The sequence below is a fragment of the Ornithodoros turicata genome, chromosome 1 (genome assembly GCF_037126465.1).
Source record: "Ornithodoros turicata isolate Travis chromosome 1, ASM3712646v1, whole genome shotgun sequence".
In the NCBI taxonomy this organism is placed as follows: Eukaryota; Metazoa; Arthropoda; class Arachnida; order Ixodida; family Argasidae; genus Ornithodoros; species Ornithodoros turicata.
Genome location: NC_088201.1, coordinates 233,650,178 through 233,663,631, shown reverse-complemented (window position 1 = coordinate 233,663,631; position 13,454 = coordinate 233,650,178). Strand labels below are relative to the sequence as shown.

At 47.2% G+C, this 13,454-nt stretch overlaps 1 protein-coding gene across 1 annotated transcript; it reads left to right on the top strand.

Moving 5' to 3' along the window:
* The first annotated feature begins 4,263 nt into the window (after nt 1-4,263).
* On the top strand, nt 4,264-8,159 carry LOC135377184 (uncharacterized). Its single transcript, XM_064609461.1, has 2 exons — nt 4,264-4,330; nt 7,248-8,159. Exons 1-2 carry the CDS (start codon nt 4,319-4,321, stop codon nt 7,992-7,994), a joined length of 759 nt encoding a protein of 252 aa, XP_064465531.1. The 5' UTR covers nt 4,264-4,318; the 3' UTR covers nt 7,995-8,159.
* Nucleotides 8,160-13,454: the final 5,295 nt, after the last annotated feature.

The window sequence follows — 13,454 nt, the reverse complement described above, 5'->3', positions numbered from 1 at the left end:
ATGATGACATGGAAAGATCGCCCTTGACGATATACTGAGCGTCTTCGATGCCTGCGAGGCGCGTAGTAAGAAAAGCGGACGAACCCGGAAATAGTGTCCATTGTCTGCACGCGTGCCTGTAATTCGACCTTCAAACGCACAGGTATATGTAATCACGACGTTTTTTTTTTTTTTTTTTTGCGCTGGAGCTTCTTGAGCCGTAGAGGGCGACCCTAATTTATAAAACCCGTCCATGCAATACGTCAACACTTTTCTAGAGCGCAAACTCGTCAAATTAGAAATGCGAATGTTGTCAAGCGTTGTAGATGCGATTCATACGCAAATTTTAGGACGCTATAACCCACTTTTATGTGACTTCTGAACAAAGTCTAGGAAGCAACACTTCTGAGAAGGAAAAAAAAAAAAAGATATCCTTACGGAATTTGAAATTAAATATTCCCCTTACCGGCACACAAACGCGACAACTTGCTCGGACTAGGTGTGTTCATGGTGCCAGCAATGTGGAACACAAGGGGGTCCATTGGTCGAAAGTTAGCTGATACACTGTACAGCGTGCATTAACAAAGTGAGAGAATCACACGATGTAGGACAGAGGCTCAACCGCCTGAGCGCTGCAATACAATGTTGTGCTCATTCGTTTTTTTTTTTTCGTTTTTTTTTCTGAAAACACCGAAGCATACAGGAGAACACTCGAAATCTTGCATTTTTCAAGCCTCCCTCACCACATAATAATAACGAGCCTCCTTTATATAATAATGATGCTTTATTCACAGTGTGCCTGCAAACAGACAACCCTCAGTAGCAGTGAACATTAACCCACATGCATTAAACCACAGTGCACATTATACCTAGGGAGTGACTTTTTTCGGGTTAAATGCCTTTCTCAGATTCGGGGGGTAAAAATCGGGCGCTATTTTTAAAGCTGTAATTCGGGGAGAAATCGGGCGATAATTGTGTATTCGGGTATTATCGGGTGTTTTTGTTTCTCCTCTTGTCTATTAAGTCCTTTCCATTAGTCTCTCTTTTTTGTTCTTTTGTTGTTGTGTTTGCGAGATCGTGACCTTTCAGCCGTAATCACCGAAGGTATAGACAGTGTTGACACACCTGGGTGTATTGCTTGGAAGGTACCGTAATTTCACGCGTATAAGCCGCACCGCAGATAAGCCGCAGGACGCGTTTTTTGGGACGTTTTGGGACTGTCACCACTTTCCTTAAAGCTGCTTGGGGGAATGCACCAGGAAGATCAATCTACTCGAACGTGGACCCGTCCCTGTTACGCACTGTTCATGCATCGGCAGGGCAGTGCTGTTCCAGAGACACTGTTGGCCCTTTCGTTAAAATCGGCGTATATGGAAAATACCAGGAAAAAATACGCATCAGATAAGCCGCACCGGTGGATAAGCCGCAGGGCGCCCGTGAGAAAAAAAAAGTCGCGCATAAGCCGCGGCTAATACGCGTGAAAATACGGTAAGTGACCCGTTCTTACATGTGTTACACGTGGCGACCTTTGTTCGTCTTCAGTGAAAACGTCACTTGAGGATTTCATAGTGACTGGAATTCGGGGAGAAATCGGGTTTAACCCGAATTGGTCGGAGGTCAGTTCGGGGGGGAATAACCCGGCGGAATCGGGTTTAACCCGAAAAAGTCACTCTCTAATTATACCCTCGAAGCTCTTACCATATCACAGAAGTACGTACGTCCCAAAATGAGCGAAAATACCTTCGAAGCAGACCAAAAATGCCCAATGACAGGCAGATGCGAGTGTCCCACCCCCTAAAGGAATTCGGCAACTCCGCTGAAAATTTGTTTACCCATCAGCAGAGCGTCATTAGAGCGTTTTAGTACGTCGTACACTATCGCCTTTACGCATACGCAAAGGATAGCGTGGCGGTTCTGCGCAATGCGCGAAGCTGTCTCTATGTTTTGCGCATGCGCAGAGCCACCAACGCTATCACTTACGTACGCAAAGGCGCTAGGGAACGATGCTCTAATGGCGAATTCGGGTGGTCATTTCGGAGCAACTTTTTTTGCCAGATCTCGAGCAGTCATGTTCGCTTGGTCAAAATGAAGCAAATCTTCCATGTTCGCGTGGCGCTTTCCGAGCGCTCGGAATTCGCTAGCTAGCACTTTTTTTGCCCGGTCTCAAAACGATCGAGCAGCAGATTGCTCGACTGTATCCGGTGTCGTCACATCCGCACTGCAACGGTGGCGAGTGCCCTCATTGGCCCGCATGTTGAAATCACGTGGTTTAGCAGACGACAGAACGCGAAGACTTGCGACCGCGACGCCCCTAGCGTGATCCAAGTACCTAAAACCGCTAGATTCCTAGCAATCATGTTCGGGTGGCAACGGTCACGTGATCCAGCTCGGTCGCCGACCTAGCAATTTCCGAGCGCTCGGCCGTTTTGCTACGAAATGGCCACCAGAATTCGCTATAAAACTCACTATTGAAGAAAGCACTTTCTGGGCGCTGTGAACTTCGTCTTTTTACTTTCACTCAGTATTGTGGAATATGCCGTGCAAGGTGCCCGCTTAAGCTGCGCGATCTAATCGCTTTCTTTCTACTGCGCAACCTATTGACGTGCCTGCTAAATGAGCTCGTACCTTCCCACCCCGCAGGCTTACCTTGCGGGACGCTGTCTAACCCCTCCTTTCGACGGCCAAACTTGACACAATGCCTCGTTGTTTCCTGCTTTAATTTAAGTAGCGAAAACCTGCAGGGGGCAGCGCTATCTGATAAAACAAATAGAGCGAGTTTATTTCTGAGCTAAGTGCTATACTCTACGGACTTCCACAAAATTATCGAACACGACGCGTGTTGTGCCCGCGGCAGGTGTCAGAACGAGAGGGATGCTTAAAAAAATCGGATCCGCGGCAGGAATCAGGATGTGTTGTTGTTTCGGCTAACCGGGGTCCGTCCAACGCTCTAGAGAAAGGGACGTCCTTGGGACGTCCTTGCAGTTCATCAGCTTTCACTCTCTCTCACATTCATCGAAGCGTCTATCCGTGCGATTTCAATGCGTTAAGGGGGAATCAGTTCTTCAGAAATCTATGGGTGATTTTCGTTCGCACAACGCACGTGAACGCTCTCAACTATCGTCATAATATTGGCCCAATCTTGAACCAATACTGGACCGGTATTGCCAATATTGGACCAATATAGGGCTAAAATGTTGTGCTGCTTGGGTATTCATGCAGTGACGCATCTTTTAGGGGGCAAGGTTAAGCAGATGATTTTTAATAGATTAAAATTTGGTGCCTCTCGAACAAGTGCTGCCATCTCGATGGAGTGTCGCACACTAAAACATTCGCGAATCTGGGCTCCATACGAATCAACGGATAGTAGTCCGGGAATTCTACAAAAATTTGTCATTGACACTGGCAAAGCTGCGAAGACACGCGTATATACTTCTGTTTTTGATGATACACTGTAAACTGAAAAACACCCCTTATGGGTGTAAATCGCTTGTCCTATAATTGACTCCTCTTTTTGCACCGTATGGTCTGGAACACCCTTTTTCGAGGGTGTATCCCGTGTAAAACGCCATTTGAAAGGGTGCTTTTCCTTGAAAATGCCGTCTTTTGCACCCTTTATACACCTTTTTAGGAGGGTGTTTAACGATCTTACACCCTCTTAAAAGGGTGTTTAAAGGGTGCAAAAGAGGGCTTTTTCAAAGAAAAGCGCCCTTTCCAGGGGTGATTTACACGGAATACACCCTCTAAAAAGGGTGTTCCAGACCATGTACGGTGTAAAAAGAGGTGTCAGTTATAGGACAAGCCATTTACCACGAGGGTGTTTTCCAGTTTACAGTGTACATTACGTCGTTTCTGTGCGCTGCGCGAACAAACGTTGCTCTAGAGAAAGGGTCGTCCCGAGGACGTCCTTGCAATGCCTAAGCTTTCACTCACACACATTTCTACGCGATTTCTACGCGATTTCTGCGATTTCTACGCGTCAAAGCGTGTGGGAACGCGTGTATAGCCACGAGCGTGTCGCTTGCTGCAATGTTCACCTACTTTACATCGACTCAATCGAGGACGTGGAATTCGCCTTTCGGAAAGTGGCTTTTAAGAAAAAAAAAAAAAAAAGTAGAACGAAATAAGAGTGTTATCTCTAAACGAAGAGCGAGACGGCAAAGAGGAAAGAGATGGAAACCGACCACTTCCTGGGATGCCCGGCGGTCGGGGGGGATTCTTTCTCTTTGTTTAACCCTTTCCACAGAACCTTCCTCCTCTCACTTCGTATAAGAAGTGGGTGCGGGGCAGTGCTGACCGCATTCATCGTTCCCATTCTAGCAACAGTGCATCAGATCCAGTCATGAGTCCCATAGTAAGTACCTTCCTTGCATATTACGTACTCCTCCTGGGTGCCAATGAGAACCATTCAGTCGCGGAAGAACGATGGTAGAGTTCTGATGGTGCGCACGGGTACTTTGGTCTTCTTTAATCCCGTTGTAACGTACCGGCAAAGATGGGAAAAGTCTAGCACTCGCGAGCGAATAAGGTATATAAGGTAGGAATATACAGGGTGTCCCAGAAAACGTGTCATTGAATTATAATAAAAAAACTACGCCACCTAGAATCATGCCGTCAACAGCATTTGTTCTTATTAGGTTTTTGCCACCTCCTAATATGAATGTCATGTACTCCAAGTTTAATTATGTAAATATTTGCGAAATGAACTCGGAAATTTGCCAAGTAAAGGTCACTTTTTTGCCCCACCAATATGAAGAGCGTGCCGAATTCACTCAAATTCATGATAATCCACAGTGCTATTCACGAGCTATCCCATCGGAAAAAATAGCCGAATATCATGCTTTTCGGAGCACCGAACCATAGCGCGCGATGACATTTTGAGCGCAATCGCTGTCAGTGCGACGAAAGGAGGTTCTGAAGCCAGCCCACAGAGTGATAGTAGAAAAAGTAACAGTTCCTAAGTTCCTAAAATTGGGAGAGGGAAAGCATTATCCCAGCGAAAGTCGGACATGATAAGCCGTTCCTGTTTTATCTCTTCCTGCAATGTCGGGGAGGGCTGGGTTTCCAACCTCCTTTCGTCGGACTGACAAAGGTTGCGCTCAAAAATTCATCGTGTGCTATTCTGTGCGACACCGTAGAGCACGATGTTCGGCTATTTTTTCCGATGGGATAGCTCCGGAATATCCCTGTCAATTATCATTAATTTGACTAAATTAGACACGCTCTTCACATTGGTGAGGTAAAGAAGTGACCTTTACTAGGCAAATTTCCGACTTAAGGTCGCAAAAATTTACATAATTAAACTTACGTTACACGACATTCACATGAAGAGGTGGCAAAAACCCAGTAAGAACAAATGTCATTGACCGCATGACTCTAGGTGGTGTAGTTTTTTTATTATAATTCAATGACACGTTTTCTGGGACACCCTGTATAAGGTAACTAGGGGTAATAAGGTATATAAGGTAAGATAAATAAGGTAGTGAAAGAGATGGAAACATTCAAATAATTTCTTTTACTAAAAAAAAACAAGCTTTCGGACGGAGCACCAGATGAAGGACGGACTCCGTCCGAAAGCTTGTTTTTTTTAGTAAAATAAATTATTTGAATGTTTCAATCACTTTAAATACTTATCTCGTTGTAAATTGTATAGTATAACACTCTTACTGCGGGGAGGTGATATTGTAGTTAAATATTTTATGCTTCCCCTATTGTTCCGATACCCGCTACAACATGCGTAATAACAGTTAATAATAACAGACCCAGCGGTAACCGCGTTTGTTTGCATTTTCTCCAATTTTTCGAGAAAAAAAAACGAACGAAATCTTTTTTTTTTTCGAGCGATCCAAAATTTCCGGAAATTTTGCATCTCTACGCACCGCACGTTAGAGTATAGTGATAGAAGGACACAGTTCACGTATAATTTATCCGAACGCCTCGGCTGCACCCACTCTGTATCCTCCGGATAGGGAATTTGCGGAAAAAGGAATCAAGTACGGGGAAGCGTTCAGTTTATCGCCCCAACATTTCTCTTGTTCCCGCAGAACATCGTAGATCGCAAACTTGTGAACAAAAGCGACAAGTACTCCTTTGGCCAATGCTTGAAGGCTAGAAACGCTTTCACGAGTCACGTGGTTTTTTTATAGCCGACGCTCGCATATCGACTCTTTGTGCTCAGTATAGTGTGTGCTCGGTATCTATTTTTGAGCGGCGTACGAATCTGGACAGATGGACGTTGGAAAGGAGGAAGGAGTGGGGGAGAGCAGCGTTAGTGTGCGTCCTGGGCCGACTTCAGGGGAACAGTGCGAACATTCTGTCATTTACATGAGCACAGTCATAACCTGCAGTGAAGGGCGCACGTGAATTGCCGAGCCAAACAAGGTGACACCAGCGACACGGCCGAGCGGGTTAAGTCGTGCTGGAGACTGGCAGGTCGCGGGTTCGAATCCTACCCCCGGCTGTGCTGCCTGAGGTTTTCCCTGGGTTTTCCGAAGAATTTCCATACGAATGTCCGCACAGTTCCCCCTGACGTCGCCACAGGAGGCATACTAACACCCCTGTCCCGTCCTCCTCTCCTTCCTTCTTCCCTCTCACCATCCGTCCACGTCTGCACGCCGCTTATAGCCATAGTCGTTTCGCGGCGCTGAGGCTGAATTAAAAAAAGAAGCAAGCTGACCTTAAAATGTTTAAGTTCGCCGCGCCTGCGTGGCAGGATCTCCGGAGTTCCTGTCGGGTCTTAGACACGGGGTTGTCCGTAATAATATGTATGAATTTTCTAAGGAACTACGAGGTGGATCTGAATGAAGTTTGTGGTGTTTGTATACTGAGCACCCATGCTGTCAAATGAGCGACCAGTATAAAATTGTATGCCCGCGGCTTTACAGTACCTTTAACTGTCGCCTTGGACAAATCAACTTGCGGCAACGGAGACTACGGAGACAACGGAGACATGTCATTATTTTAGGGCACAAAAATTCGATTGAGAGCACAATTACGATCATCAACTAAGAACAATAATCAGTGACGTTAGATTTAAAAAGTCTTATCAGATTTGAAAATCACCGAGGCTGTCTCTGAAACATTCTTTCTTCCTACTTCCACTGTTAAACATTGAGCTATATTTTTAATCGCCGCTTAATGTATGACTCGACCACACGCCACGTCCTTCGTTTTTATATCAAAATAACCAACCAACAAACAACCAATCAACCAACCAATCAACCAACAAGAGGTTACCCTGCCACAATTCACAACATCTGGTTCATTTTCAGGTAATAGTCCTCAGTGCGTTCGTGGCCTGCACTTATGCTGGCCACGTTGGAGCCGGTTACGGAGCCGGGGCCGGAGGCCACGGTGGAGGATACGTCCGGAGCTACAGCGGAGGCTACGGCCACGGGGCACCCGTGGGCCACGGCTACGTCGGTCCTGCTTATGTCCACGGGGGATCAGTGAACGTCGGCCACCCTGTAAAAAGACCCGTAGCCACATTGGGTGTCGTCAAGCAACCCATAGTGAAGCAACACTACGTCACCAAGGCGATCGTGAACTTCGTCAGGCTTCCCGTCACCACTGTCGATCACCACGTTAGGCCCATCGTCTTATACCACGATGCTCCGGTAGGTGGCGCCGGCGCTGGACTTGCAGCCGGAGCAGGTCTTGGAAACGTTGCTGCCGTCAGGTCCGGCGTTGGAGCCGGGTTCGGAGGCTACGGCGCAGGTGCGGGACTTGCAGGTGGAGCAGGTCTTGGACACGTTGCTGCCGTTAAGTCCGGCGTTGGAGCCGAGTTCGGAGGCTACGGTGCAGGTGGAGCAGGTTATGGACACGTTGCTGCCGTTAAGTCCGGCGTTGGAGCCGGGTTCGGAGGCTACGGCGCAGGTGGAGCAGGTTATGGACACGTTACTGCCATTAGGCACGGCGTCGGAGCCGGATACGGAGTCCACGGTGCAGGCGCTGCCTACGGGGCGGCTTACGGCCACGGCAGAGGCCACGTCCTGTCTTCAGGCTACAGCAAGTACTAGTGTAAATGTCGCAGGAAGACGTTGTTGTATACCTCTTTTCATCGGGACTATGTAATAACTCATCATCACCCCTGTACATTTTGTACATTTCGTGCGCATTTTTGGGCTTCCGTGTGTCATCTACGTCAACGTTGTCGTTAGGAGTGTAATAAAATATGGTTAATGAGTAAACAAGTCTCGATGGTTTGTGTGGCAGGGTTGCGGAGTGGGATCACCCATTCCATTCCTTTCAATTCCTCGGAATGAAAAGGTATGGTCAAAATCCCACTGCTGGAATGACTTGGCAACCCCATTCCGTTACTTTAATTCCACCAATAAAAGAATTAGGACCGGTAACCGTACCAGCTAGCCCAGCAGTGCTATAGGAGAGATTGACATTACCTAGCGCGGAAAGGGCACAAAGAAAAGGTTATTTCGCCCTCCTCCTCCTCTTCATTGGCTTCATCATTACAGGAGTTTTCCACTAAAGTAACTGCACTCTTAATTTTTTACACCCTTTAGGGTGTAATAAGGGTGTAACCCTAAAGTGCGATAACTCACTCCCTTTAGGGTGTAATATCACACCCTTTTCCACCGGCTACAAGCTCAAAAAAGGGTGTAATTTGCTACTTCAAAAACACCCTTTAGGGTGTAATCCAAAAGTGCTATAACTCGCTCCCTTTAGGGTTTAATTTAACACCCCTGGTAATATTACACCCTTCAAAAAGGTGTTGTTTATATGTCAAGTAATACGCGTGCTACTTGAGAGATAGATGATATAGTTCTCATAAATGCCAGCAGCCAGAAACTGTGAATCTATGCACATGTACGCAGTCCAATAAATGAGGAGTTGAATTACTCATACATAATTCAGGGGAGTGCCTCTCTGCTAATTACTGTGGACACAAGAAATTTCCACGAGCACCAAATGCAGAGCCACTGCAGCATTTGAGAAATGCACCTGAAAAGAAAATTCCAGACGTGGATTAAGTATACAGGTTCTTTATTTCATAGTGCTTGAGGTCCAATTGCTACCGCAGTTACAATCCTTTGTATTGCTAATGAGGCCAAACCAGACAAACACCACATATCAATACTAGAACCGTAATTACCACCGAAGCTATATATGGCATGAAACTCTTGCTTGCCAAGATACAAAGCACCTGCTTTGTGCATTGCATAACAAAGCTCGGTCTCCCTTAGTTCTGGGGTCTTAAAAGAAACATTCAACAAGAATGATGTGAAGTCCTGCTGGGCAACGCTGCTTTAAAACTCCTGACGCCAGTATATCAAAGTGTGCCAAAGCTTAATGTGCCCTCAAGGAGCAGCGAAAGAACGAGCAAGGAGCAGCGGCTTTTTCGCTTCACAGGTTTTCTTGAGTGCTCTGAAAAAAAGTCATATTGAGCTGGACATGTACTGCTGGCGACATACTGTCTGTCATTTGAGTTTCATGGTTTCGCTGCTTTCTGCGGCATGCTGCAGGTAGTGAGTAATAAACAGGCACAGCAGATTTTTCCCGACCTGCCTGCTGCTTACTACTTGCAACGACTCATCACAGAGGCTGCAGAATGTTGTGAAAGCCCGAAACCCAAACTTCAGACAAGTACATCTCAAATAGGTACAATGTACATTCTAAACCCATTGACGGATAGGTGCCGCTTGATCAACTGGCACATTTCTCAAAAAGTGCACCAGATGACTTCAAGAAGAAGCCTGCGAAAGCTGTAGGTGCCCTGTGGCCCGTGAAACAACTGCCACGACATCGCTGCTGACGGCAGGAGCCACAGTGTACTCGACGTAATGAATGAATACTTGTACCAACTAATACGCCAGACACATTGTGCCTCTCGAGTTCTCTAACAGAAAATGATCTCCAGGCTTCGCAAAAAAACAAAGAAAAAGAAAGAAGAAGAAGAAGAAAATAGGGAAAAAAATGCACCAAGGACATTGAACTTGAAACACCAAATTTTATTGGCGTGCACATACCTTTAAATTTCATCCAGTACATCATCGTTGGCCGAATGGAAAGCATACACGGTTCACTAATCCCAACACACACATATGGAGCACACGCTGCATGGACACAACCCCTCCGATGCACCAGGCTGGCACTGCAAAGCTCAACCAAGATCATCCTTAGTGACGAACACGACAGTTCCTCAAACGAAATGGCCGACGAATAATTGTCCGAGCATGTGGCACCAGAGGGTAAGCCAGATATCCCACATTGGACACGCTCCGATCTAACCCTGGGAACGAGGCTTAGACGGAAGTGAGCACAGTCTCGAACAACTGCGTGGGGGAGGGATACACCCCCCCGGACCCCCCCCCCCCCCGCGCGTGTAATATGTACTGACGTGACCTAACCTAACCTAACCTCACTAAGATGGGTAGAAATCCAGCGAACCGGTAGAGATGTAGGAAGGGAGTTGCCTCAGGCCAGAAGCCGCCGATATTTCGAAGAGAGACTGTTCTTCTTCTGGCAATGTGTCCATCGTCTGCAACAGAACGATTGTTAAACACAAGTAAAACGCAGGCGTCGTACGTTGCATCACAGCCAGGTTGACTTACCTTAAGCAAACATTAAACTTGTAATTAAAAAGCAAGGTTGTCGTCCTTTCAAAGGCGAGGTTGCAGCGCACATAACAGGCACGAACGCAGCGACGAATGCACTGCGGTAGAATACGCGGTGCCACGTCACTCCTCACGGGCGGAGCGCGGAAGAACGTAGTACGCTCCAGCGAAGGCACACATATTCAGCCGGAACACGGATTATTCGACAAGCACACGAGTATACGGCTCAGGAGGCACACATATTATTCAGTGGGGCAGACATATTTGGCGATAGGGATCGGTGAGCTTGCTATTTGATAGCTGTTACGGCTGCTTCCAGACGGTTACGGCTGTGTACCGGCTGTACTTTCTGAGGGAACTTTTTTAACTGGCGCATGTTCGTCACAGGATTTAGAGTGTAGACTCAAAATTTCTACTGAGGTGCCCTATTGTATGCATCTGTAGGTAACATGAAGCATATCATTGTGCTTTCAAAAGAAATACAGTTCATGTAAAAGCTCTATGCCCGCTACACCCATTTTACGCCTCTTTTACACCCGAGCTCAGTGGACGTTGTAAATAAGGTGTTACGTTATTATTACACCCAGTTAACACCCCTCATCCGAGGATGTTTCTTCGAGCTGGTGTAATTTGGGAGTAAAAATTAGTTTACACCCCAGTTACACCCGGATTACACCACATGTGGCACCCAGACCATTACATTCCAATTCCATTCCTCCTGCGAAAAAAAAAAGTCTAATTCCATTCCCATTCCATTCCCAGGACAGTTTCCCCCATTCCATTCTTATTCCATTCCGGGCTCTGATAAATCTGGAATGAGTCCGGAATCATTCGAACTCCGGAGTGGCAACTCCGGAACCCTGGTGTGTGGTACCTGTTATCTGAGGACTCAGGCGGCTGATTCGGTAGTGGATACTTAAAAAAAAATCGTAAGCACCCTCGGAATGCAGCGCACTGAGCCGGAGACCGATGCGTTTTACCGGCCAACCACTTCCTAAGCGTTAAAGAAAGCCCCTTTCCGAAAACGTGTCGTGAAATCAATATGGGAACCGACAAGGCTTGGCAAATGTTTCGAATCGTCACGAATCACTGTCACTGCTTCGAATTGTTTCGAACCATAGGCGCCGACTGCGGGGGGGCGCGGGGGCCCTTGCCCCCCAGGAACATGATCTGGGGGGGGGGGGCGCCTCCTCCGGCAAGTCCCGCTAAGAGACTGACACCAACCTTTGGGGCTCGGCGCGCCCGGGTCAAAAGAGTGAAGAGGCACCGACCCCAAAAATGCATCTTGCAATTTGCAAAATATGTATCCGCCCACCATACTCATGATATCAAGCCAGAGTGTATGATTCTTCAGCTTTAGTTTTGTGTTCTTCATTTTTCTTTTGCTTTTCTTTCCTTCTTTTTGTTTTCTTTTGCTTTCTTCTTTTCTTTGCCTTTTTTTACTTCCGCCTTTCACTTTTTTTTAAATAAGAAGCCGACATCCATCTGGCTTACGTTTTCTTTCTTTCTGTTTTCTTAATAAACATATCCCCGCCCCCAGCAAGAGTACTTACTTCGCGGTGTGCCCTTGCCCCCCCCCCCCCCCCCCCCCGCCGCCCCGGGAAAATGAAAATTCTCCGCCTCTCTTTCGAACTGTCACAAATTGCATGCAGGCGCTCAACGGAGAACGATGATTAGTTATTCCTCATTCGTGAAGTGCTTCATCGGAAAGATAAAGAGATGACACCGCGATTAAACAAAACAGCTAAGCGTACAGAATTTCACAGTGACCCATTTGATTCCTCCCAGCGCTCATTGGTGCCGCCACGTGTCCTAGTCGGAATCTTACCATGGGAAGGCACCCGTTTCACTGAAGCGTTTCGAAGGGCGCTCCGTATCCAGTTAGCAAGACGTACAAGGAGAGGGAGGCGGGGTACATTTACGATTATCTAAAGGTCTCGCGTGTGCACGTTTCGTTGCCACACTGTAAGCAAAAAAGGTACAATTTCCTACCAAAAGTTGAAGCAGGACAGTACTTCTACCATTTTGTGCCATTCCACGCGCGACTTCTCCCCCGCGGGGATTCGCGACTCCATCGAAGCCGTAGCCACCTAGCGGTGGAAGTGGCAACCCTCGAGTCCAGGTTCGGCATGCGCCACCTATAGTTCACTGGAGTCGCGATTCGCGACTCCAGCGAAGCCGTAGCCACCTAGTGGTGGAACTGGCAACCCTCGAGTCCAGGTTCGGCGTGCGCCACCTATAGTTCACTGGAGTCGCGAATAAATGGCGGCGTCCCTTTCGCTTCCTCCTCTCTCTCACCTTTGCTCTAAGAGAAAATGGTAGAATTTCCTATCCAAGCTGGTAGAACGACAGATTCCACTCTGGAGTTTGTTTCTATTCTGCGGTTATGCGCAAAAGGTAAAACTGGTTGGAGTAGAAATGTGATTGCAATGCAGCTCTACCGAAATGGGTAGAAAATCACACCTTTTTTTTTCTTAGAATGCGGCGTGTGGAAGAACGTGACCAACGCTGAGATTTCGCACCTCCCCATGCCCTTAGCTTGTATAGGAGTCGGGTGACCGACGCTTAGGAAAATACTGACAGCGAATTCAAAGACCTCAGGTTTACTCATCCCAACCATACAGAACCCAGCCGAGGGCGGCAGCAACGCGGGGGAGGTAAACGATGGTTCCAGCACCGTATGCCGGAGATTTCCAGCGCACGTCAAAAGAACTCCAGGTGGTCCAAATTATCCGCAGTCCTACCCACGTGCAATATGTCGCCCCACACTGGGCAGACAAACCTTATGTGTAAGATCAGGTACCATTACCATTATTATAACCATACAGAACGATGTCCCAATCACAGGGGTGACACAAACCCACCATTGTTGTAACTACCCTCAAGCGAGTGGTTTTGGCAAAACTA